The sequence below is a fragment of the Zootermopsis nevadensis genome, unplaced genomic scaffold (assembly GCF_977971745.1).
Source record: "Zootermopsis nevadensis isolate Lab colony 2312 unplaced genomic scaffold, Znev_1.0 Znev_ptg000024l, whole genome shotgun sequence".
Lineage (NCBI taxonomy): Eukaryota > Metazoa > Arthropoda > Insecta > Blattodea > Termopsidae > Zootermopsis > Zootermopsis nevadensis.
In genome coordinates, this window is record NW_028259156.1 from 5,851,882 (window position 1) to 5,876,729 (window position 24,848).

Here is a 24,848-nt window from a genome sequence, read left to right on the forward strand (position 1 = left end):
CATGATAAGAAGACTTAGAAATGTTTGCTTATAAAATTCAGATCCAACAAGCAGTGACGGATGTTGATGAAGTTCGCTAAGTCATCTTTTGTGATTCATCTCATTAATATTTAGAAGAAGAGCAAACACTTATTCAACACATGTTGTTCTCTGAAGCTCAGTTTCACATAAATTGAAATATCAATAAATAGAATATGCATATCAGAGGCGCTGATGATCCCCATGCTTGGCGTCTGAAAGATGCAGTGTAGGACGTTATTTCATTACATGGAAACATTTTCGCAACAAGACAGGGCAAGACTACATATGGCAAATGTTATTTTAGACATATTGAATTAACATTCTCATGATATGGTCAACTCTGACAGATATCCTGGATGATTTGAACTTGGATAAACCTGTCCAAAGTACTCACCACAACTGAATCTCTAATTATTTTCTTCAGGATTCCAGAAGGGCAGAAAAAATTAGTTCTCAGACTGATATCACACCCACTGCGTTATCGGAATATTACATTAAGAATAAATCAGTTAATAATACAACAAATACATACATAAACAAAATCCTAGTATTTCTTCTCCATGGTTTTCCAAGTCACTACGTTACTCTACTTTCTGAAGAAATACAATGTAATTCCTGTAACAGAAACACAATTTCCTCAGAGGCCGCCTCCGAAAGGATGAGACACATGCGTGACAAGAAGTCATACACTCTATGAGGTTGTAAACCAGGATGGCCAACTAGAAAAAAACAATTCATTACACACGTTATCATTTGAGGACTACAGATGTTTCTTGTGTCATGGAACAAGCCTATATAGGCAATTGAATAAATTCCTGTAAAATTAGAAGGAAAAAAATTATAACAAAATTCGAGAAAAAGAAAGAAAAGTATTTCACTACTGCCAAAAGCGATGAAAAAATGCTATTGCATTGCTTAAAACATAATAAAAATTATATTTGAAAAATATAATAACAATTTACAATACGGAAATGTCTCTAGAATATGATCTGCTTACACCAGAAAGTGAACGAATTCAATTTATTACGTACAAAATACATTGAATTATTTCTTCAGAATGGAAAGAGATGTTACTGTTCGCAGTAAAGTTACCCAAAAAAGGGGAATCGCAAATAATGATGATCACAATGGACTGAAATATATTGTTCTAGTGAATGGTCGGTGAATTGAATGTGTGAAAAGTTACGAACAAGAAGAACGAAATATACATTAAATTATATACAACATACCCTTCTAGAGTTGTTAGGAATTTTGTCACACTCTTTGAAAACCTGCACGTCGCAAGCATGGGCAACTCTCGAAGGAGATAACTTGGTTTTTTAGCCTTCTGGGTCATCTTCATTAGCGACGTTATGTTAAACTCACTGAATTAATGAGTATAACCTCACTTCGAGACTTGGTGCAGTCAAAATTAACGCGCCTCTCAAACCGATATTTGTCAACCCACTACCTGCACAAAAAGCTTTGGCCCAAATATTAAACTGCTTTTAAAAACACATTTCCCCGTTGAACTTTTTTAAAAACCTATTTTTACACGCAATGTCCATCAGCAACCAAGTCAGACGCAAACTACATCTGAATAGTACATCATTTTTTTCGCTACATGAACGGGTTACGTGCTTGAACATTTATTTGTTGCTGTTGTATTTTGGTAATCGACAGTAACGGCCTCTTCATAGTGGGAACAAATATGCACGGCTTGTACGAGGGTCGCTCATTAAGTAATGCCCCACATTTTTTTTCTCAGCCAATAATGAAGATAGAAAAGTGTACTTTTACATGCTTGAGATTTGATGTTTCCCGCGTTCGTGTACGGAGTTTCAAATGATTCCAACCGATAGCGGAGCTGTAGTGAACTGTTAAAATGGCGTTTGTGAACGACTCTCGTTACAAGCAACGAGCTGTAATTGAATTCCTTGTTGCTGAAAAAGAAACGGTGGTGAACATTCATAAACGTTTGTGTGCTGTGTATGGAAGCTGTGCAGTCGATAGGAGCACCGTTGGTCGCTGGGCTAAGAGAGTTAAAGCTTCAGGAAGTGAAGAAACCGAGCTCCGTGATCTGCCGCGCTCTGGGCGTCCTGCCACAGCCACCACTCCAGACATGTTGAACCGCGCGGATGCCATTATTCGTGAGGATCGGCGCATCACAACTCGACAATTGGCCCAACAGCTTTCAGTCAGCAATGGAAGTGTGATTGCAATTATCCAGGCTCTCGCATATTCGAAGGTGTGCGCAAGATGGGTTCCACGAAGTCTCACAGCAGACCACAGGATTCAAAGGAAAACGATTTCTTCTGAATTGTTGGAGCGTTTTGATGCTGAGGGAGAGGTCTTTCTGTCCCGGATCATTACAGGTGACGAAACCTGGATACACCACTTTGAGCCAGAGACAAAAAGGCAGTCAATGGAGTGGCATCATCCTCAATCACCGAGAAAGAAGAAATTCAAGACAACTCCCTCCGCCGGAAAAGTCATGATGACTGTCTTTTGGGACAGTGATGGGGTCATTCTTGTGGATGTGATGCCAAGAGGTGCGACCATCAATTCAGACGCGTACATCAGGACCCTGAAAACCCTCAAGAAGCGTTTTCGACGAGTTCGGCCTCACAAGCATCCAGCAGAAATTTTGCTCCTGCACGACAATGCACGCCCTCACACAAGTCTGAGAACCCGGGAAGAAATCACCAAATTGGGTTGGACGGTGCTACCCCATCCACCCTACAGTCCAGATCTGGCACCCTCCGACTTCCATCTCTTTGGGCCACTTAAAGATGCTATCCGCGGAACAAGATTTGAAGATGACGAGAGCGTGATTCAAGCAGTGAGGACATGGCTACGTGCACAGGACAAGAGCTGGTACCGGCAAGGCATGCATGCACTTGTTCCACGCTGGCGTAAAACCGTACAAGTTGATGGGGACTATGTGGAAAAATAGTATGTGTAAAGGAAACATTGATTTATATTGTCACTAAATTTGAGCCATCTTGAATAAATATGTTCTGAGGAAAAAAATGTGGGGCATTACTTAATGAGCGACCCTCGTAATTAGGAATGGTAAAAATCAAATAACTGGTGAATAATTCACAAATTATAAACTATTTTAGTGTCAAAAAAAACTGTTTTTCTTAATTAACAAGGGAATCTTGAGAAAGTATTAATATAATTTTTCGAATTAAGCATTGTCAAGAATAACACAGTAAGTCAGCAAGTTATAAAATGTATTTATTATAGATTAATGAGACGGACTGCATGGGCCATTTATTACAGCCATAAATATTAGTATTTAACACATTTTTAGTTAGTTTACTTTTTAATTTAATAAGTATATACCGAAATAACTGTAATGAAGAAGGTTTTAGTTAGAAGATTCATGAAATCCCCAACAACGAGTTTCTCAAGTTTTGGTAACTTTTTTTTTTAATTTCTTCAGTAGCGTCTAATCTTAGAATGATTATAAACCTATTCACCGTGTTAGTAACTACGAATCGTTTGAGAAAACATGGACTCTAGGTACACTTCTTCAGGTAAGAAAGAGTAACGATTTTGGCATGTTTCCTCTGCTATAATTTTCTGATTTTAAATTTGTAAATACTAACTTTGCTGTCTTATAAATAGCAATTATTGAAAAGGTTTAATATCTAGGCTCATCTTTTGGACATTTTGGGTTGTTCCACAAATTTGAGCAAATGCCTTCAGTACAAAAGTTGATCAGAATTAGTCCATTGGTTCTCAACTCTGGAAATGATAGCAGAAGTGAAATTTGTGGGCCATTTATCTCTACATCTTCTGCTATTAACATTCTTGCATCAATGAATGTCTACTTGGCAATTTATGTTCTACATATTGCATGAGAAACAATTATGATCCTGTAAAATATCCATTATATTTGACTATTTTTTACAAAAAATGTAATGTGCAGAAAACTTTTAAAAATCCCTAATATCAAATTTAATGAAAATCCAACCATTTGTTCCAAGTTCTTTGTGAAAAGTCATGAGAAAGCATTTTTACAACTTTAGTGGTTGGTTGAAAAGTCAAGACATGCTTGATCTGAAAATGCATGTCAATGTTTCTCTTTATAATTTATTTACATTAATTATTTTTCATGTCTCTCCTTACTAATATCTTTGTGAGCACATACATAAATTATCTTTTTACTTCAATATTCAAAATGGCCACCTTCCACCTTGATGCAACTTTACAACATGGAATTACCACTGTGTCTTGGAATCTGAACCATTCTGTGTGCTTATTACCATTTATTTTCTCAAAATCAGTGACCGTAATAAAACAATGTTTATCTGACTTGCCACTATGAAACACCAAGATCTAAAATCACAACACTAATAAATATTTCACTTACACTTACAGTATCATCATGTTACTATAGACTAATTATTCTGTGCTGACATTAAAGACACAAGTTATTTGAATACGCAAAATCAAATTAACACCCACCATCACTGCATAATTCCTACATTATAGTCATCTCATTTAAAAGACGCATCCAATGTTAGATAGAGGTCTGTTTAAAGTGTTTTATTCACGGCACTCCCAGTAACGAAGTATACATACTCATAGCTGAGTAGATAACACACACAAAGCACGTTAACTTTGTTAATTGAAGTATCATTACGCAACTCTCTAACACATAAATGGAACAGACATAGTGACACTTACAAACACAATCTGCTTTAAAAATAAACAATTCAAAGTTCTGCAGTGTAAACAGCGATTATTTACTTCAGAAACATTAACCCTTGTAATGGCTGAGTTGTCTTCTTTGATTTACCACTGAATGTTCAAATATTATTTAGGCGACTTTAAGCTATAAAAGGTGAATATCTTATTGATGCTGACGTGGCTACAAAACACTTGTACGAGAAAAATGCAAATAAAAATATTAGAAAATTTTGAATATGAGAAAAAGAAAGATCTTTAGCATTCTTTTAAATATAAAAATGGTTGACCTCAACATGAACTGAAGAAGAGGTGAATTGTACCAAAATCACTCACAAACTGCAATTTTCATAAACACAATTGCAGGGACATAAGTTTACGTGTTTATAAACAGTGGGAGACCACTTGAAGTTAAGATATGCTGAACGAAGCTAATTAAAACAGACAGTCATCTGTTGACCGTTAAGTAATTTCAACAGAAATGTGTTCAAAGGAAAATGATGTTCACAGCAAACACATACATCAGAACTCTTTCCAAATGCAAAATACTTACCAACAAAGTGCTGCATCATTTTTATGTTCATCATATTCAAAGGGTCTGTGCCCAATCATCATTACAAATGCAGTGACTCCACTCCAGTCCACTTCCTGCAACAATTAAAATTACTGGTATTAGCTGCAATCAGACATTTCTATTTCACCACACTCTTATACATTTTCCACAAGGTTCTCCACAAATAGATAACTTGTGGTTAGTGTGAACTGGTTCTTAGTTTCTTGCCTCTAGGTTAACATGGAACATTCCTAAGTTTGACGATGCTTTTTCTGCTTTTATCTATTTAAATAGCTTTCTGTCTGATTCTTAGTCAGCCAGAGATTGTGGTGAATTTTCTTATGGTTTTCTTTGAGTGCTCAGTCAGAACCTTGAAAAACACTTTACCAAACACCATTTACAAATGACATCATACAGTTACGCTATTATTTATTTACCATAAATGATATCAGAAGGCAAGTCAGGAAAATTATCAAATGCCATTAAAGCCCATTCAGTGTTTATCAAAATGCTACACAGGTGGACAGAGAAACACGGCAAAGCGAACTGGAGCATTTCTCTATTTTTCTGTGGTGAAAGCACCTACAAATGTTCTATGATTGTTTCATGTCTTCCGAACTGCCGTGTCTCCGTCAATACTATTTACTGCAACAAGTTTTGCAAATATTTATGTTTATTTCAGTTCAAGGACTGCTTATACACAGAGTGTACACATGAAATGTACGCCATTTCATAACTTGTGAACCGTGATGCAAAGGAATTTGAACTAAATTAATTTTAGAAGGTTATACGATCAGATTTATAACTCGTGCTGCTTTAGTTTCCATATCTTTCCACAAGATGCACTACACTCACAGTTGTTAAAATGGCATCTTAAGCAGAGGAATGCCTCACACCTGTTTTGAACAACAATGTCCTATTGAAATGCTGTTGCAACAAGACAGAATGCCTCCACATTTTCACAAGGAACTGATAGACTCTTAAATCGCAAATTTTAAGAGAATTTTATTGGCAAGGGTAGGCCTATGGCTTGACCACGTTGTGTGCATGACATTCCTCCCCTTACAGCATTCTTTTGGGGGTACATGAGGATGCTATCCATGTGCTAACAGTGGCTTAACTTTGCCAGAATTTGATAGGAAAATTGGCTACAGTCACCCTCGACTTTCTTATAGTGTGGACTGAAACAATGTAATTATGTTATCTGCCAAGCCACTCACAACACCCTCATTGAATGTCTGATATGTAGGTCATGAGAACTTGATCACAAAAACTACTCAAATTCATTCAGTTCTAATTCCCGTACCTTTTAGTTAGTGAGTATGGAGCTGTGTGGTAAAGGATAAGAAGTATTTCCATGCCCTTGAAGCTTCAAGTTTGTTGATAGCTACTTGATTTTTCTTTCTGTTTTTGGGTGTAATGCACCACAAGGAGACACTTAAAGCTACTTTCATGCTGAGTCACATAAGAAAAAAGTCTAAACAACACTTATTTTGAATTTCAGTGACTGGCTAGTACTTGGCTTTCAAATTCCTTTATATGACAAATATGCATGTCATCATGCCAGACGCCAGGCAGCTGACTGCACCAGTTGAATGCTTCGACCCCCTGTCATATATACTGACTAGTTTATGCACGTGTCGTTACAAACTGCTTGTGGCTCCAAACCCTCAGATTATTATTATTATTATTAGTTTGCATTAATCACGCATTAGGTTGAGTCACATAAAACCAAGAGCTCATTATTATAATATTGTTAATGGACAAGAAACTTACATAGCTGAAGCCTTCACCGATAAATATCTCTGGCGCCACATACTGACTTGTGACGTCCTGTGAATATGCACAATCACCCTGAAGATGGAAACAACAATTTGAGTAAATGTGACAGGAATTTGGGGCATAAAACAACTAGAAAGTGTCTGGTAACAGAAAAGAAAATTGATCATGTCAAAAAGTGTTGACCACCAGTGGGCAAAGTCCTGAGCGACTTCCATCCAGCTCCTGCATTCAGAATACATTTCTCTAACATCCCTCTTAATGCTACGATTCTTTCCTTAATGATTTCTGACGCTGCCATTTTCCAAGAGATTTTCCCACTGACGCTCTGGAGCATTTCTTCTCTCCCCACACGCCCCACCCATCGTAAGTAAGATCCTTAACTGTGACCATACTCAGTAGGCTGTATGTACCACAAATTTTATCTTCATATAATATTTAATCTAAGGTGGCCAGGGTCCAACAAGTGAAGAAGAAGAAGATAATATTTAAACTAGGCCCTTGGATTATCTGTGTCAATATCCACTATTATACTTCATGTTTATCTCCTCAAATTCACAGGCCTTGTGACATCTTTTAGTTACACACACTGTGAAAATTGTGGTCAAATTTCAGTCACTTGAAGCCTGTCAAGTCTTTACAGGTCTCATACTTTGACACCCCTCAAATAAAGGGCACTCACTGCCTGATGGACAGCGGACCACATTGCGCTTACATTTACAGCCTACGTGTCCTTGTACGCAAACTGAATAAATGATAAGGTGGATACAATATTTTCCTCTTCAGAGCTGACAAACTTTGTATAGACCATAATCTGCGACAGCAATGTGGCCCTGAAGATCTACCAACATATTGTCAGGTTTTAGGTCTCGGCATATGACTCTTAACTGAAAGAAACAAATTACCTCTACTGAGGGGATAAAATATGGTATATCTTGCAGTCTTACTGCAGTAATGAGATGCAGTTTCAGTATTTTCCTTTTCTGCTATATACCACCCAAACTAAGCTGTCACTGTTACTGATTAAATTGAATACCACGAACCCTAACCAATCAGATCTGTAGCTGTGATTATGAGTGAGGATCTACCATGTTGCTTATTTCCAGAAGGCTGGTATGAAGGTGTGTCAGATGTTAGGAAAAACTTCAGCTTTACCACCACCCCCCGCACAATATAATCTACTTTCAATTTTAATATTGTACACTAGTGTGAGTATCGATTCTTTATATGATAAGACACAAGAATACAATGATTGGTATGTAGTGAATAAATTACATATTGAATGAAACCAAAAAATTCTACCTTCAGGCTTTAAACTGCCTTGTTATAATATATTTTATTGCACAGAACTGCAGTTGGGCTGTTTGCCTACCTTATGCAGATAATCCATAGCGTCGATGATTTCTGCCAGGTACAATATCGTTTCATCATCTGGAAATGCTCCTCCCGACTCCAACAGTTGGGACATAATGCTCTGGAACAACAGTAACGTAACTTAGTCCTCTGTTGAATATTCAGTTAGAAAACAGTGTTCCTGCCAAATAACGCTCTCCACAAGACTGAAGTTGCAAAAAGGCTCTAACATAAAATTCTGTCAAGACTTCGGCAATGTTGCTTGTGAAACACTAGAAATGATGCATTAGGTTTGCGGAGAAGATTCCCCACATTGCATTACCATGTTTAAATGGCATTCGAGATCCAAAAGACGGAAGAAAATGTTTAGGGAAAATGACTGTAGTGAAAGTCATTTAACTGCCCAAGAAAAAGAGAACCAGGTGGACAATTCATGTGTCAGAAGAGCTGCATGACTGTTGACAAAAGTGCAGGATCTTCAAACACATGGAAATTGCCATGGAGTTTTAAGAGATTTTTGAACACGCATCGAGTTAATCAGCATGAGACGCCTTGAACGCAAAGTGAGTGGATGACAATCTGCAGTGATCTCACATTGACATCTGGTAACACCTTTCGCTCCCTCGGACCATCACTGTCATGGATGAGACTTTTCATCTCTTTCACTAACAGACAAAGCATGATCCACTGACCAGTAGTTCACCTCATTCACTGTGATAAAAACGTTACAGTGAGAGGTCAAAACGGAAAGTGATACCAGTAGTCTGAGTTTTGTGGTCCTGTGCACTACAAATTCATTCCAGATGCAAGTCTGAACAAGGAGAGATCAAACAAAAGTTGCACCAGCTGCAGAAGGGGACCAATGACTGGTGACATAAATCTGTTGCACGAGAACACCTCTCAATTCTTCTGCAAAAATCGCTCGCTGAACACAATACTGTCGTGTTATCACATCAACCTTAATCGCATGATCTCTCACAATCCGATGACTCTTTCCTCAAGAGAGAAAAACATTTGGGAGGATATCATTTCAACAGCAGGCAATAAGTTATTGCTGCAACTCAAGATGCTCTGTGTGACATCCAGCAATTCCAGAACTGCTTCCAGCAACTGTACCAATGGTGGCAAGAGCGTGTTCCAACTCACGGAGAGTTGTGTGAGAGCAGCTGTGTCTTGGTCAAGACCATCAATTTTTGACTGCATTACAAAGTATTCTTCTGCAAATTTTTAACGTCTAGCAAAACACTGTAATTCCTTTATAGTTTCCTGTCTACCTTCTTGTAAACTGGTTTGGTAATTCCTTTACAGGTGTCCTCTGACGGTCTGTTTTGTATTAAAATTTTTCTCCTGACCCAATATAACCAATGGGTCCTGACTCTTGATACCGTGTTAATCACGTTGACAGATATTTTGTCATATCGTAATGCCATATTATTTCTCTTTTGTGTTATTGCTGTTTACAGATGTAACCTTTTCTGACATACTACAATTTTCTGTACTGTCCTCAACAATGCTTTGTAAGTTTAATAATTCCTCAAAGTATTCCATCCACATCTAAAGATACACATCTTTCTGTCCAGGCCAACTTTTTTTGTTTAATGGACATTTTCATTCAGATTTTTATTCATATTATTCCTCATTACTGCATAAATTCTTTGTTTCTTTTGTAAGCTCAAACTTAATCACACATTCAACTGCTTTTAGACAACATTACTGTGCATAAAAACACACCACATCATCCTGAACAAAAACCCAATAATTATCACTTTTTGGTAAGTGTTTAAAAAGAAAAACATATTTAATTTAGTACCAGATGCACCATTTCTCTGAAATCTTTGTCATTAAAATACATGTGTTTGTCAGATTTATCAAGGAACATGTCTCACCACGACCATGAGGTACTGAAATAAAAATGGAGCATACAACATGACATGTAGCTAGGATGGGGGTCACAAGAAATGCTTACAGAATTGTGGTAAAGAAATGAGATGACCAACAAATGCTGCATCTCAGAGGTTGATGGAACTAGCTCAAAGCCATGTCCAATGGCAGCCTTTGTAATCTGCAGTACCGAGTCCTTCACTTCTGGTACCAGAATGTCAGCTGACCATGCAATGGAATAAAACACTATTAAATCAGAAATCCCAGAGGTAAAGACTGTCCAGCTGCCCTCATGTACAGGGTTTAAACCCCTCTTCCAGAAGGACACATATAAGGTTAATCACCACACGACGACGTATGGGGGATGGAGGTACAGCTTTATGCTCTTACCACTTGGGGAAGAGCATAAGATACTGATTGATTCTATAGTAAGGTAAATTAACCCCAGGGTCAGCCTGAATGTGATGACAAACAGAAAATTCCCTTCAAACCTTGCATACCGCATAGAGCATTGGAATATAAAAAATAAACATACAAACAAAACTGTTTAAATTATAAAGGACACTAATGCTAAACGTGTATCCACCTCAAGAGGTCATCATCAGTGGCAAAAAAGGGGAATTAATTCATATAATATGATCAAAAGAATACGGATCTAAACAGAACAGAACTCCAGTGCAGCAAAGAGAAATACATTTAAAATTATGCAACTTGATCAAAACATCTCTGATGTATGAGTTTTCCTTTGCCACATACAAAAAGACTGGAAAGGTGCAGACCCCACTGAGTTTCTGAGTTCATTCTCTGCACCTTGGCTTCCTGAATGTCCTAGCAATGGTTTGATATCTTTTTATTTTGTTTTCATATTTTATTCTACTAAATGTTCATATTCATACTATGACATCTTCCACATCCATGGCTTGAAATGTGAGGGATCAATAGAATGTAAATACATTCTAATGATATACTCACTATGTTCAGACAGCATTCCAGTGAAGTCAATTAACAATTTAGTCTTGTAGTCATTACTCTGATAACAGCCTTTTAAAGCTGTGTGTGCCACCATCTTTAATGTTCGATAATTCTGCATTTTACCACAGAATATATTTATGGGTTTCGTATGATTCTCAAATTACACACCAATTATTTAAATAAACAGCATCAACAACAGATCTTTGGTTATGGATTGTGTTCTTTGCAGTAGCAACTGAATTTTTAATTATTAATTAGATGAACTTCAAACCCAAAGGATAATTACTGAGTTCACTGCAAATAGTGAATTCAACCAAATACAGTTGCAACTGTCAGTTATACTCAGCTGCAATCATTATGCCTGTGCACCATCTCCTATAATGCAATGTAGCTCATGAGTTGGTGGCCTTGTGTCATGCAGAGATGATCATATGATCAAAACCAACTCAGGTCAAATGCTTTCATCATCACTTGCAACTGTAAGTATGTTACACACACACTATGTGAAATTCGTCAAACATAACCTCAAAGTTTTATATTCACACCATGTCTGTAACTGTTGACTTACAAAGTATTTCATGAGATTTTTAGGTACATTTAAAATCAATCTCTGTACAGAATTTCACATGTCAAGCTATAAAGGCTCATTAGTTATCACAGTAAAACTTAAATCTGAAGACAATATTTATAAAACTGTCATGTTGTTGCTTCACATTCCACAAAAAAATTACCTGAACAAAACAATGATGATGTTCTTCTGGGTTGAGATCCCAGGTGGACCTAAAGGTGTCTATCTACGAGTCCTCATGGCTTAAAAGCTCAAAAGGACAATATTGCCATCTTCATGAGATCCTCACATTTCACACACCTTAACAAAAGTTGCATATTTTATTATCTACTGCTATCATTTCAGGGCCGTACATTCAGTAGTGCTGGAGTGGGTACCAGCTTACTATTCTGAGCATCCACCATATTGTTAGTACCTATTTTAGAAAATTAAACAGTACAAATTTGGGATTACCTTTAATGGCTTAACATAATCAAAGTTCACCAAAATAAACCCTGCAGTTCTTGATCTAAAACTTACAAAGTAAATGTGAACTTTATATTCGTGAGGCAAAGAATGCAATCAGCAGAGGTCATGTTCCACTAGCTCCCATTGGCACTGCCACTATTTGTATGTCAACAATCTACCCACAAGGCATGCCAACCTTCTCATCTTGGCTCCATTCCATAGCATCAATAAACTCCAAGGCTTTCCAGTTTACAGCTGTCACCCCGAAACATAACACATGAACAGAGTATGCCAAGAACATGAGTGATAGAAGAAGTTACATAGTGATCAGGATGGTCGTAAGGAGGACAAATGAGAATTTTTTTTACTGTCCTTCTAATTTGTATGACATTATGCACAAACACCATGCCACTTGTATGTTCTGAAGCTTTCATAGCAACTAAGCATAATAAACTCCTTGGGCTACCAGTGTAAGTTGGTTTAATGAATAAGACACCAATGTTTGGAAAATAAGTGTACCCTGAGGATGAGGACATAGATCGTCCTTGAAACGCCAGGTCTTCTTCATTAAGCCACCTTACATGGCTGGTAGCCTGAGAAGAATTTATTATACCATGCCATTCAATTGCATGATTAAAACTGTGTTATCAGTTTTTCTGTTAATGTAACCCTGCAAGAACCATTTTCCTTGTGAATCCACACTCCTATACAAACGTCTGAATACAAAACAAAATCTAAACAGGCTGTGTAGATTTCTGATGACAATGCATTATAATACGTAAAATTATTATTTTGCACTTTGTCGATCATTAAATTATGAAGTAATAAAACTACAACATTTTGAAATCTGGACTCTGCTTCTGTCTTCAGGTACAAAAGGGGAAGAGGGCAGAAATCCTACCTGTTGGCCCCTTGGTTGAGCTAGCCTCAGACCTAGTCCAGACTAATTAGACGGGAATTCTACCTTCTCCTTCTTTACAGAAAGATGGAAGCAAAATTCAGCTTATAAAACAGTTTTATTATTTTATGAAACAGATACTACACAAAGTGCACTATCGCCAACAACCTTCAGACTTTTATTAGATTTTATGTTTTGTATTCAAACCATTTAATAGCCAAGTGAATTCACAAGAAAAATGGTTCTTATAGGATTACACAAATAAAAAAAAAGTAATTTAATGCAGATGAAAGAAAAGACTGTCCTAAATTAATGTTACATATCTCAGTCACTCAGCAGTTTAGCCACAGTCATTTGCCCTGTCTGGCGTGTGACACACCCAAAGCACGCATTTGCTTCAACTGCTAACGCAACACTGAATACATGAGTCATGATAGACAAGATGACAATGACAGGGCCTGTGGCAAGCCATCCTGTAACATGCAGACAACATATCAGCATTTCAGAACTCTAAACTTCCATTATACTTCGGGTCCTCATTCCTTTTGTTGATCTACATGTCTGCTATAAGATATGTGAGGTTTTCACAGCAATGTGAGATCGGATGGTGGCCTTCTGGACTACAACATGTAGTATTATAGGTGGTTACCACCGTTTCAATGGAATTACTAAAAAGCAATGGCAACGTGACTGCATAGTGTCATAATACAGAAGACCACAATCTGTACATGTAAATGTGTATCCTAACATTACCACATTTTCTCAAATACCCCAACACTTCTTTCTAGTACTAATATAAATACAAACACATAACAGTTATTTACAGATTTTTGAAACTACAGCAGTACAGTAAAATAATGATGATGAGAAACCATCATCATTGTTACTTACATGTATTTATATATTCTTCTACTGAGTACGAGTGAAATAATCTTTTAATGCTGGCTTTAACATTCTTATATCAGTATATGGTTTTGAAATGAAAAACAATACAAGCAATGGATGGTTGACTTTTTGAAAGCATAAATTCACACCAAGTGAAAATGAACTGGCTCAACACTCAACAGTTTTACACGCTGATAAAAAGTGCTGCCGTGTTAACTTGAAAAAGAGTTTTAAGAAGTTGATGGCACAGAGGAAGACCACTCATGGGACAGGAATCCTAACCATGTCAAGGTAGTTGATGATGGAAGCAGTGGGGAACAGTAATTGTAAGTATACTTCTTAAGGAGTATTTGAGCAGCAAGACATTAACATACACCATTTTTTGTTGCGGGATAAATGTGAAATGGAAAGGGTCTGACTAGGAGTGTGCCACCAGCCCACTAAAATTGTAGCAATTTGTGATGTTTTCTCTTCTCCATTCCATTCAAGATTTATCGTTTGCTTGGAGGTGGCTTATCAGTTAGTAGCTTACCTGCTACACCATCTGATCACGTTTGCATGCAATGACAATATGTATAAATACCCTGATGAACATATGAAAGTTTCTCTCTGGAGATATGTAATTCTCTTTCTAACGAGATTGGAAACAACCATTAACAATTTCGGGTCAACATTTTAATAGACTGTCATATGGAGCGCAAGTGTATTATATAAATTAAATCTATTATTACCTATAAATTAACCATCGAGACTGGTTTAAATCGTATTTCTACGAGTGTTCAAACATCTATCGGAAACAGCTTCACGCAAATGCTTCAGTATCGCTGTGATTGCTGTGACGTCAAAATTGAAAGATCTTTTTCGTACATTGCAGATAACGTAACTGTTGTTCTAAATCTTATCATCACAAAAATTCTAATGTAAGTTCACATATAATATAAATTTAAATTATATTTTATATAAATTAATTACCGAGAATATTTTAAATAGTTTTTTATGCAAATACGCATTCATTGGACATAGCACTCACGTGATATTTGGTATCGCTGTGATTGGTGTGACGTCACAAGAGAATTTAACGGCCATTGTACGAGAAATCTTTTTGGCACGACCTGTGTATACTCTTTCATTTTCTGAAAAATACTTGTAATTTTAAGCACAATATCCCTTATTACGGTAACATTAATCATTCAGTTATAAATGGATAATAAACTAATTGCAGAAAAATGGAAGGTTTCGTGTTATTTGCAAGTACGAAACATTAAAGGTGATGCAACTGTTTAAAAATTTTACCATCACAATAATTCCAATTTAAAGAGGCATCTAATATTAACTGAAAACGTGTGAAATGTATTCCGACATAAAATACGTAGAACCAAATATAAGGTATTCATATCCAACATTAATATAGATTAAAATTAATGCAATATAATGTTAATAAAAGTATTTTAGCATTAAATTAAAGCACATTGTAGGCCTGTAAAATAAATTCTAAGTTTTGAGGGTATGTTCTTGCTTGTAATGAGGACATTTTCATGTATTCAGATTTAACTTCATTAATTTCAAGACCATTTTTCTTCCCTCAGTTGCCAGTGCAGATAATAATTCTTTTAATGCTGGAACATTTCTTGCAACCAAGAAAATATCATCAACATTAGCACAAATTTTTTAGGATTTCTAACAATATTTCATTTACCTTCAGTTCCTTATTATTTTTTCAGCTATAGCATAAGATCCTAAATAAATAAATAATTCAATTCTATATATGCTGTGAAAAGCTTGCCTGAGATCAATAAATAACACAGGCACATCTGTGTTATATTCAAAGCATTTTCCCACTGTTTGCCTCATCACAAGTATTTGGTCATGATGCTTCTAAAGGGTCCAAGTGCACATCAGTAAACCCCTCTACCACTACAATTAAATTATTCATTTAGGCAAACTCAACTAATGGATTACCAGTTTCATTATATATAGTGTATTTACCTGCAACTTGTGGTACAAATTTAATAATTCTCATTTAATTTGATCCCAAGTAGTTATGGTGTTGCCTAGTGAATTCACTAAACTGTCATTTTTTTAGATACAGAAAATAATGTTGGCTGAATTTAATCCTTGATTGTTCTGTTTCTGTGTTCATAGTATACCAAGTATAAACATGGGTGAGTTTGATATCTTCATCAATGGCATCCTGTTCGACAAAGGTAAGACCTCTATCCTCCCAAAAAAGTAACTTGAATTGAGTAAAGATTTTGATGTGTTTCCTCTGCTGTCATTTCCAGATTTTAACTTTGCTGTCTTCTAAACAGCAATTATTCAAAATGTGTTATTATTTGGGCTCATCTATAGGACATCTTGGATTATTTGACAAATTTGTGCCTTCAGTACAAAAGTTCATCAAAATCAGTCCATTAGTTTTCAAGTCATAAAATGACAGCATGAGTCAACCTTGTACTCCATTTATCTCTACAGCTTCTGCTAATAACATTTTTGCATCATTGAATGTCTACTTGGCAATTTGTGTTCAACATATTGCATAAGAAATAATTTTGTTCCTGTAAGATACTGCCAATTTTTTAAAAAAGAATTTGAATGCACAGAAAAGTTTGAAATATCCCTAAAAACAAATTTAATCATAATCCGTTCAGGTGTTCCGAGTTCCTTGCAAAAACAAAGTCATCACAAAACAGTTTTACATTGTCAGTGGTTGGTCAAGCTTGAAGGCAATTTTACAATAAAGTAAACTTGCGTATGGCCTCTTCCTAATATAGCCTACGTATTATTTTATTTTTCAGGCCTATTTACATTTCAAACAAGCTTTGTGTGGTCAGCTTCCAATTTAATTCAGGTGTTATTGTTAGATTGAGCCAATAATGATAATTATTAAAACATCTCCCAAATTTGGTCTCTTTTCCCAGAAGACCTAATAATACTGTAAAGAATACGACAGAATTACTCAAAGGGAGGCTGCATTAAAATGGTTTCATTTATGCAAAGCATGTGCATAAAATATGTTGTAAATCTCGTAGACATCAGTGGAAATGTCCATTGCAGTTGCACTCACAAGATGTTGAGACGAAAATGCATATCAATGTTTCCTTTTAGAATTTATTTAAAGTAATGAATTTTCATGTCTGTCCTTACAAGCACATACATAAATAAATTATTTATTTACTTAAATATTCAAAGTGACCACCTTCCGCCTTGATACAACTTTATGACTTGGGATGACCATTGTGTCTTGGATTCTGCACCATTCTGTGTGCTTACTACCATTTATTTCCTCAAAATCAGTCACTCCAATGCAAATATTTCATAAAACAGACCATGTGTAAGTAAGCTTATTTTACAGAGAGCTACAATTATATAGAAGACTTGTTTTCATCCTATATACATAAGCCAATTCGCAGAATAGTTTTGGGGCTCTTACCTCCATAATGTGACCTCAAATTAAAATGAGTTGATATTGCATAAGTATAATAAAAGTACCATTTATGGATAACCATTTCCACTAGTTTAATTATATACAGTGTATTTACCTGCAACTAGCAGTAAAAATTTAATGATTCTCAGTTAATTTGATACCCAGTTGTCGTGGTTTTGCCTAGTGAATTCACTAAACTGTCTTTTTTAGATACAGAAAAAAGAATGTAGGCTGAATTTAATCCTTGACTCTATTCTGTTTGTTTTTCCAGAACCAACTAGGACAGAGGAGTTGGATGCATATATAAACTGCATCTTAGATGAAAAAGGTAAGACCTCTCTCCTCCCAAGAAAGTAACTTGAAGTGAGTAACGATTTTGGCATGTTTCCTCTGCTGTCATTTTCAGACCCCTATGCAGATATTTCATAAAACAGACCGTGTGAAAGTAAGCCTATTATACTTCCAGCTACAATAATACTCAAGACTTTTTTCTCATCCTATATACACAAGACTCTGACAGAAAGTTGATTCGTAAGTTATTACGTAAAATTTCATTTATCTCGTAGGTTAAATTTCTTCCAAGAAACTAAAACATGATGCATGGGTGGAAAATATTAGCTATTCCTGTTGCTGGGGGGCTATTACTTGCATCAAATACAGCAAAACTAATATGTTAGTTGCTTTTGGACATAACTTATCAGATATGTATGAGTTGAGGTTCTCACAGCCGTGAGTATGAAGATTTCCGTCTTCTGGGTTCTTGCGCTGTGTAGTCTGATCGATGTTAACCAACGTTTCAGATGACGGAGGCAGTATGAACTCTGAAACGTTGGTTAACATCGACCAGACTACACAGCGCAACAACCCAGAAGACGGAAATCTCAAACTTATCAGATAATTCAGAAAAATACTGAAATATAAAAATCTTGTTGAGATCCTTTATTACTCTACCTTTAACCCTTCACCGTGGTTGGACGTCTTGTGACGCCCTGGCATTTAAATTCCCGGTCTGCTGTTAAGCCTAATTTCAAAAGCCCATAATTATGGAAATAATAACGACTGATATATGATGTTTGTAGTTGATCTGGTGTGGAAGAAATGCTCTTTCTGATCATGTATTGGCAACGTCGCAGTCTTCGATCTCTAAAGGCTAGTCTGTGAATAAATGCGTGACCTAAGAGGTTACACAATCTTCCACTCAACACAGAGCTGTTTGTTTGTAGAGGTAAGATAACTCATTCTCTCAGTCTCATATGACACGATAACTACTACAGCGAAGAAGAGAGGAAAAAAAATTATCTGAAACGGTCAAGGGGCTCCATAATATATATATATAGATATACCGTTATGTTGTATCTGTGTCTTCAAATATCAACAATTTTAGCACCCCTATACTCAGAAGTCTATAATCAGAAGAGTTCTTAGAAAGAGACGGTTATAACTGCTAAGTATGATGCATATATGTGGCCTTCAGTTCGCTGTCAGAATATCAGCTGGCGCAGACATATTTACTCCCGCGTATTATTGACAGAGGAAAGAAATTCAATGCCTCAAAGACATTGCGTCATGTGCAGGAACCGCTAGAAAAAGATAAAAACTATGTATTTGGGTAGCGTTGACTTTTTCTGACGTTTCAATAAATTACGTACAACACTCGACGTCTAATCGACTACTAGCATTTCTCACACACAGGATGTTCATATTATACGCTGAAATTATAAAACCATCTTTTAAGAGGGTTTCAGTGAAGAATTGATCATTATATGTTATATAGTTCAAACGTTATGATAAATAAAGTGTTTTAGAGCAAAATTTAAATGGCCACCACTCCTCGCCAAGCAGCGCGGAATTTAAATTCCCACGCTGAAGGGTTAAGTTATTTATTCTGAAAAACTTAATTAATGGATTACCATTTTCATTAGTTTCATTATATGTAGTGTATTTACCTGCAACTTGTGATACATATTTAATAATTCTCACTTTATTTGATGCCAAGTTGTTATGGTGTTGCCTTGTGATTTCACAAAACTCTGTAATTCTTTTAGATACAACAAAATAATGTGGGCTGAATATAATACTTGACTCTGTTCTGTTTTTGTATTGCAGAGACAACACTAAAAGAGGAATTAGATGCGTTTGTGAATTGCATCTTAGATGACAAAGGTAAGATCTCTCTTTTCCCAAAAAAGTAACTTGAAGTGAGTAATGACTTTGGCGTGATTCCTCTGGTATCATTTTCAGATTTTAACTTTGCTGTCATATAAATAGCAATTATTCAAAATATTTTATAATTTCGGGCTCATCTTTAACACATTTTGGATTCTTCAACAAATTTGTGCCTTCAGTACAAAAGTTGATTAAAATCAGTCCATTGGTTTTCAAGTCATAAAATGACAGCATGAGTCAAACTTTGTACTCCATTTATCTCCTCAGTTTCTGCTAATAATATTCTTGCATCAGTGAATGTCTACTTGGCAATTTGTGTTCAATTTACTGCCTGAGAAACACTTTTGATCCTGTAAAATATACATTATAGTTGCATAAGATGTTTGTAATTCTTCAGAGAAGAAAAAAGTTTGGAAACAGCCATGTTTTTTATACTGCTGACCATATTCTGAATCTTATAGTTTTAAAACTGTGTTATTTATGGATTCCACTATTCTTTCAGAAAATAAAGAGGACAACATGCACCAGGATTACCAACAGCACAGAATACAAGTTGAGCCGAAGAAACATCACCAACAGAAGAGAAATTTAGAACATGGAAAAGAAACACCAAAGTGTCCTCTTGCTGTTGTGAGGAATCAGAGAGTCCGTAGACCACCAAATGCTTTCATCCTTTACTCCAGTGAATGGCGGAAAAGAATGTCTCTGCAGTACCCACATGAAAGTAACAAGGAGATAAGCGTGAGGTAAGTTGCAATACAAGGTGTACTTTAGAACTATTACTTGTTAACATTTTAATGTGCAGAGCATTTGTGAACAACAAATTGTCTTCAAAGCCATTCAAATTCAGAAGACCTATTATTTGAAGTTTCCAGTGTGGTGTGGGTTTAGCTTTTGCTAGAGCTAAGAATATTTAATTTGGTTTCAAGCGAAATTATAAGAATAGCAGCAAATTACGTATGATCATCGATTATAAACATGGCACCGGTGCGATCGTGTAAAATTATGTGTGAGAATTTTCTCGTGTTCTGAACGCGCACTTAGAAATTTGTTCTACTCAAAGAGCGAAAAAGACAAATGCTGATAATTGTGATGATGTTAAACTATGAGCCCTAGTAATTAAAAAAAAAAAGGTTGAATCTTGTAAAATTCGACTCACAAACTCAGCACATTATATTAAAGGCTGGTTTGATTTTCATTGCTGGATTATAAATCTATATTTACTTAATTATAAACAGAACACATGATATACAGGACAGAAGTCTAGCAGAGAAGTAGAATTTATGAGACCTCCCGGAACAATTCTTTCAATGTAAGAATGCAAAAAATCTTAAGTGGGTAGAGAATGCATCAGGTTATTTCGAAATTGGATATCTAATTTCCCTTTGCTAAAAATGTTCTGATCGTCGAGAACAGGTGAAACATTTCGTTCGCTCTCATACGCCACTGCGTTTGCCTTTACCCAGCTGCAACCCCTGGACGTTCGTCCTGCAATCTGCCTGTGTTCTTAAAAGTTCCCTTTTTGTATTTGCAGACTTGGCTGCATGTGGAGGGCCATTGACGTGGAGCAGAAGGAAAAGTATTATGAACGAGCCCACCAGGCGGATGAAGATCACAGGAATAAATATCCCGGTAAGTAATTAATTTTCTTTCACTGGCAACAAGCAGCAGAAAATTCCAAAAAATATAGCTGAGAATTTTGAGAAACATCACCGATTTTGATTTATTTGGGATTGACTGCTAGCGATTTTAAGTAAGAGAACTTTTGACGAGTCTTTATTTTCTCCAAAACCTTTTCATCTACTTACGAGTCACGGCACCAGAACCCAGATATCGAGAAGTTATAATATTAAAATGGGATGAACTTAAACATTTAATTTTGCGATTAGATATGATCAAAAGGCATTTTACTGTTCCTGTCTTTCTGTGTTGCATGATGTATGAATGTCGCTGATTTTCCTCCTCTCACGTCAAACCACGCGATAAGAAGCAACCGTTTTCGGAATGCTGTGACCTGAAAGTCATTCTTTCTGTTTTCAGATTACGTCTACATCCCGCAGGAGGCCCGCACGCAGAAGCTTCTTCGGGAGCAGGCCGACAAGAAGAAATTGCGGCGAACAAGACGCCAGTCGGCGAAGCGACGCCTCAAGACGGCGCAGACCAACAGCGTCCGTCCCCTGCCTGCTGAAGAACATCGAAGAGGAGGAACCACAGGCACACGAGGTGTCGCTTCGTCAGAGGTAAGTCGTCGTCATTACACTTTGGACGAAGTCACTCGCCTGCCATCTGTTGCTTGCACGTGGAAAACAAACAAGTGTGGAATGTCAGTGGCGAAAAATGACTAGAGTAAACTCTCGATTATCGGGGTTGGTTGGGAAGTTTATCTTCCCTTGTTTGTAAGAATGCATTGCAGTTGAACTTATTTAGCAGAGTTCACTATTTAAATCACTAAAACTCTATTCTAAGTTTTAAACAATAATTGTGTTTCTTAAAAAAGAATCTGGCTTTTGAAAGCAAAGATATGTTACAAATAGTTTATATTTATAAGGACGTTAATTATGCACACGTCGCCATTTTTCTTGACCTACGAGAATTACGTCATTTCCTACTTGAGCACAGAAATCTCCTATAATTAAACTTTCATTCCTGTTAACCATTTCTGTTGGGTTTACATCAAACTCCTCTGTCACATTTCCATCAAATTCGAATTGGGAAGAGTGCATCTGCAAAATATCCACCAGTTAATTTCCATCGTAATATTATATCGCACGTTGTATCAATACTTTAAGTTACAGGAGTTTTATTTCATGGGTTGCAGCCCACTAATCCACCATTTTCTGAATTTCAGGGACAAAACAAGATCAGCGACACGCAGTCGGCCACAGCAGGACTTACGGACTCTCTGAGCTTCCTTTGTGAAGTGGCCGGAGGGGCAGAAATTGACTGTTTCTCTAATGAAGGATTTTTCTGCGCCACTGAACAACCCGACTGCTAGCTGTCTACTAACAATGAGGTTAGTGTCAACTCTTCTTTGGATTTCAGCTATTACGTGGGCCCAACAGATCCCCACGCTTGAATCAATGATCATTTTCGAGTTCATTTCTTCATTATTAAGAAAAATCTTCATCCTGTTTGCATAATACATAAAAATGTGAAAAGGTTTCGCCGGCAAATGTTTGTTCAAAGAAGCCATTTTAAATGAGACAGTGAGACATATTTGTGTTGAATATCAGATTTGCCATTTAACGACATTAACGATCTCGTAAGCCAGTGACAGTCATCGAATGCCTTCGTCCTTCGGCCCCTTTAAGTTAACTGCACGCAAACTCCCCTTAGGGACGTCATGTACAAGAGGCGAGTTGCTGTAGAGTTTGTCCTGGATTCATAAGCACTGAGATGATAAAGTAAAAATTCAGAGTCAGGAGTGACTTAAGTTCTAGAAGCTAAAATGTTTAAGACAATTTTGCAGGAAAATTTTACAAAAATAAGTGCCGTCGAGATAAGGCGGGGACTGGAGGTAAGGACATTTCACAATTCTAAAAGGAACAGTTTGCTGTCTCAGTTATGAAGAAGTCCATCATAAATCATCACCTTCCCATTTAAAATAAGTGATAATCAAAGCCCTAGTAATGTAACAGTTAAACATTTTCAGAGAAACTGAATTAATTAAATACTTTTAAGTAATATTTTTAGGGACCAATTTCAAAACATTAACATTTGTAGTTGTATAATTAATAACACAAAATTGTTTATAGAACTGGCTTTGAAATGCTCCTCGTGAGCTTCATTTCAATACGTACTTTCACTTTCTAAGTCCCTGTTGAAAAGATGAAATACAAATTGAAGAACTCTGGATTTTGAATTGTTTGGTAGCAATCTCAAAGGACGCAAGGAACATTTATCCAACGGAATTATCTGGAATGTAAGATAACTAACCCTGAACATCTAGAAAAGTAAAAGTCAGAAGAAAATATTAAGGCACTGCACAGAGTTTTGAGCTGATTCACGAACGTGTTTTATTTCAAATATAAATTATCCAAATTAAACTCGCTTAAAGTTTCTGTATCCACATCTAGAAATACGTATCACAGAATAGAAGAATCTGGCACGGTGTGAGGTATAAGGCAGTACTTGCCCAATTATCACACAGAACTAATTACACGCTCACAGTTAATTATCACCACAGGAAACGCCCACCACGCAATTACTGACTTGCCTCTCATTTAAATGTAGTGCCTGGATAGTGCCACGAAGGCATACTATGAGCATGAAGTTCTCTTTGTAATTTTTATATTCTTGCATTTGACGTATTTCCAGCCCTCCCTCCGACTCATAAATTCCGTGCAGATGAAAATCACACGACATAAAAGTTACGACACCAGGTAACGTTATGACAGGTAGATGGAACAGTGGGTCAAACAGAAGTCACCCCAAAAAATGCTGAATCAGGTTGAAGCCTGTAATTTACATAGATAGTACTTAAAGAGTTAAATTGTTTTCACTTAAATATTTAAATTATTTTTAGAAAATAAGTTAAATACTTTATTTGTTAAATTGTTTTTAGCTCACGCATTATATATTTAAGAATAAAAAAAATATGTTCATAAATTTTGCTGCAAGTGTCTCCATACTTGTTGCTAATAATTCCAGTTCCTGTTCTTATACAAATGTTCATTTCCTTTCCAGATACCAGAAATAGGCGACGTGGTGTTTGCTTCCTTCATTGAAGAGATAATGAATCTGTTTAATTGTTTTAGCGAAAAAGTTAAATTGTATTAGTTAAATAGTGTTTTTAATTAAATTGTTTTTAATTAATTGTTTTTAGTTTCATTGTTTATATTTTAGTTAAAAAATTGTATTAGTTAAATAGTGATTTTAATTAAATTGTTTTGAGTTTAACTGATTATATTTTAGTTAATTAGTTTAATTTTTTAGTGATAAAGTTAAATTGTATTAGTTAAACACTGTTTTTAATTAAATTGCTTTTAATTAAATTGCTTTTAATTAAATTGTTTTTAATTTAGTTGTGTAGTCTTTTGTTAAGTAGTTGAATTGTTTCCATTTAAATATGAATTATATATTTAAGAATATTAAATAAAAAACATGTTTATAAACTTTCCGTTTGTTATTTTAGCAAAGTAATATTTGAACGTGTCGCCATCCGTAGAATAGAGGATAATTTGCTCACCACTGGACCCAAGGTACGCGGGTTCAAACCCGG

The 24,848-nt window shown here is 36.1% G+C and overlaps 2 protein-coding genes across 5 annotated transcripts; one reads left to right on the forward strand and one right to left on the reverse strand.

Annotated features, from left to right (window-relative positions):
* Positions 1–559: 559 nt before the first annotated feature.
* Positions 560–14,948, reverse strand: LOC147872717 (protein kinase C iota type-like). The gene is made up of 8 exons (XM_087355144.1): positions 14,769–14,948; positions 12,327–13,625; positions 11,971–12,222; positions 10,353–10,489; positions 8,406–8,507; positions 7,031–7,108; positions 5,255–5,349; positions 560–740 (listed from the first exon to the last, which is right to left on the reverse strand). Exons 4-8 carry the CDS (start codon positions 10,392–10,394, stop codon positions 713–715), a joined length of 345 nt encoding a protein of 114 aa, XP_087211270.1. The 5' UTR covers positions 10,395–10,489; positions 11,971–12,222; positions 12,327–13,625; positions 14,769–14,948; the 3' UTR covers positions 560–712.
* Positions 14,339–24,741, forward strand: LOC147872718 (uncharacterized). Of its 4 annotated transcripts, none has more exons than XM_087355060.1 (9): positions 14,339–14,363; positions 16,180–16,241; positions 17,733–17,789; positions 19,568–19,624; positions 20,130–20,373; positions 21,162–21,259; positions 21,668–21,867; positions 22,476–22,640; positions 24,314–24,741. In XM_087355060.1, the coding sequence occupies exons 2-8, from the start codon at positions 16,196–16,198 to the stop codon at positions 22,620–22,622; spliced, it is 849 nt and encodes a 282-aa protein (XP_087211186.1). In that variant the 5' UTR covers positions 14,339–14,363; positions 16,180–16,195; the 3' UTR covers positions 22,623–22,640; positions 24,314–24,741. The 4 variants fall into 4 exon arrangements, with proteins under 4 accessions (XP_087211186.1, XP_087211185.1, XP_087211183.1 ...); XM_087355059.1 differs by lacking the exon at positions 14,339–14,363 and adding an exon at positions 15,128–15,151; XM_087355057.1 differs by lacking the exon at positions 14,339–14,363 and adding an exon at positions 15,158–15,423.
* The last annotated feature ends 107 nt before the right edge of the window (positions 24,742–24,848 follow it).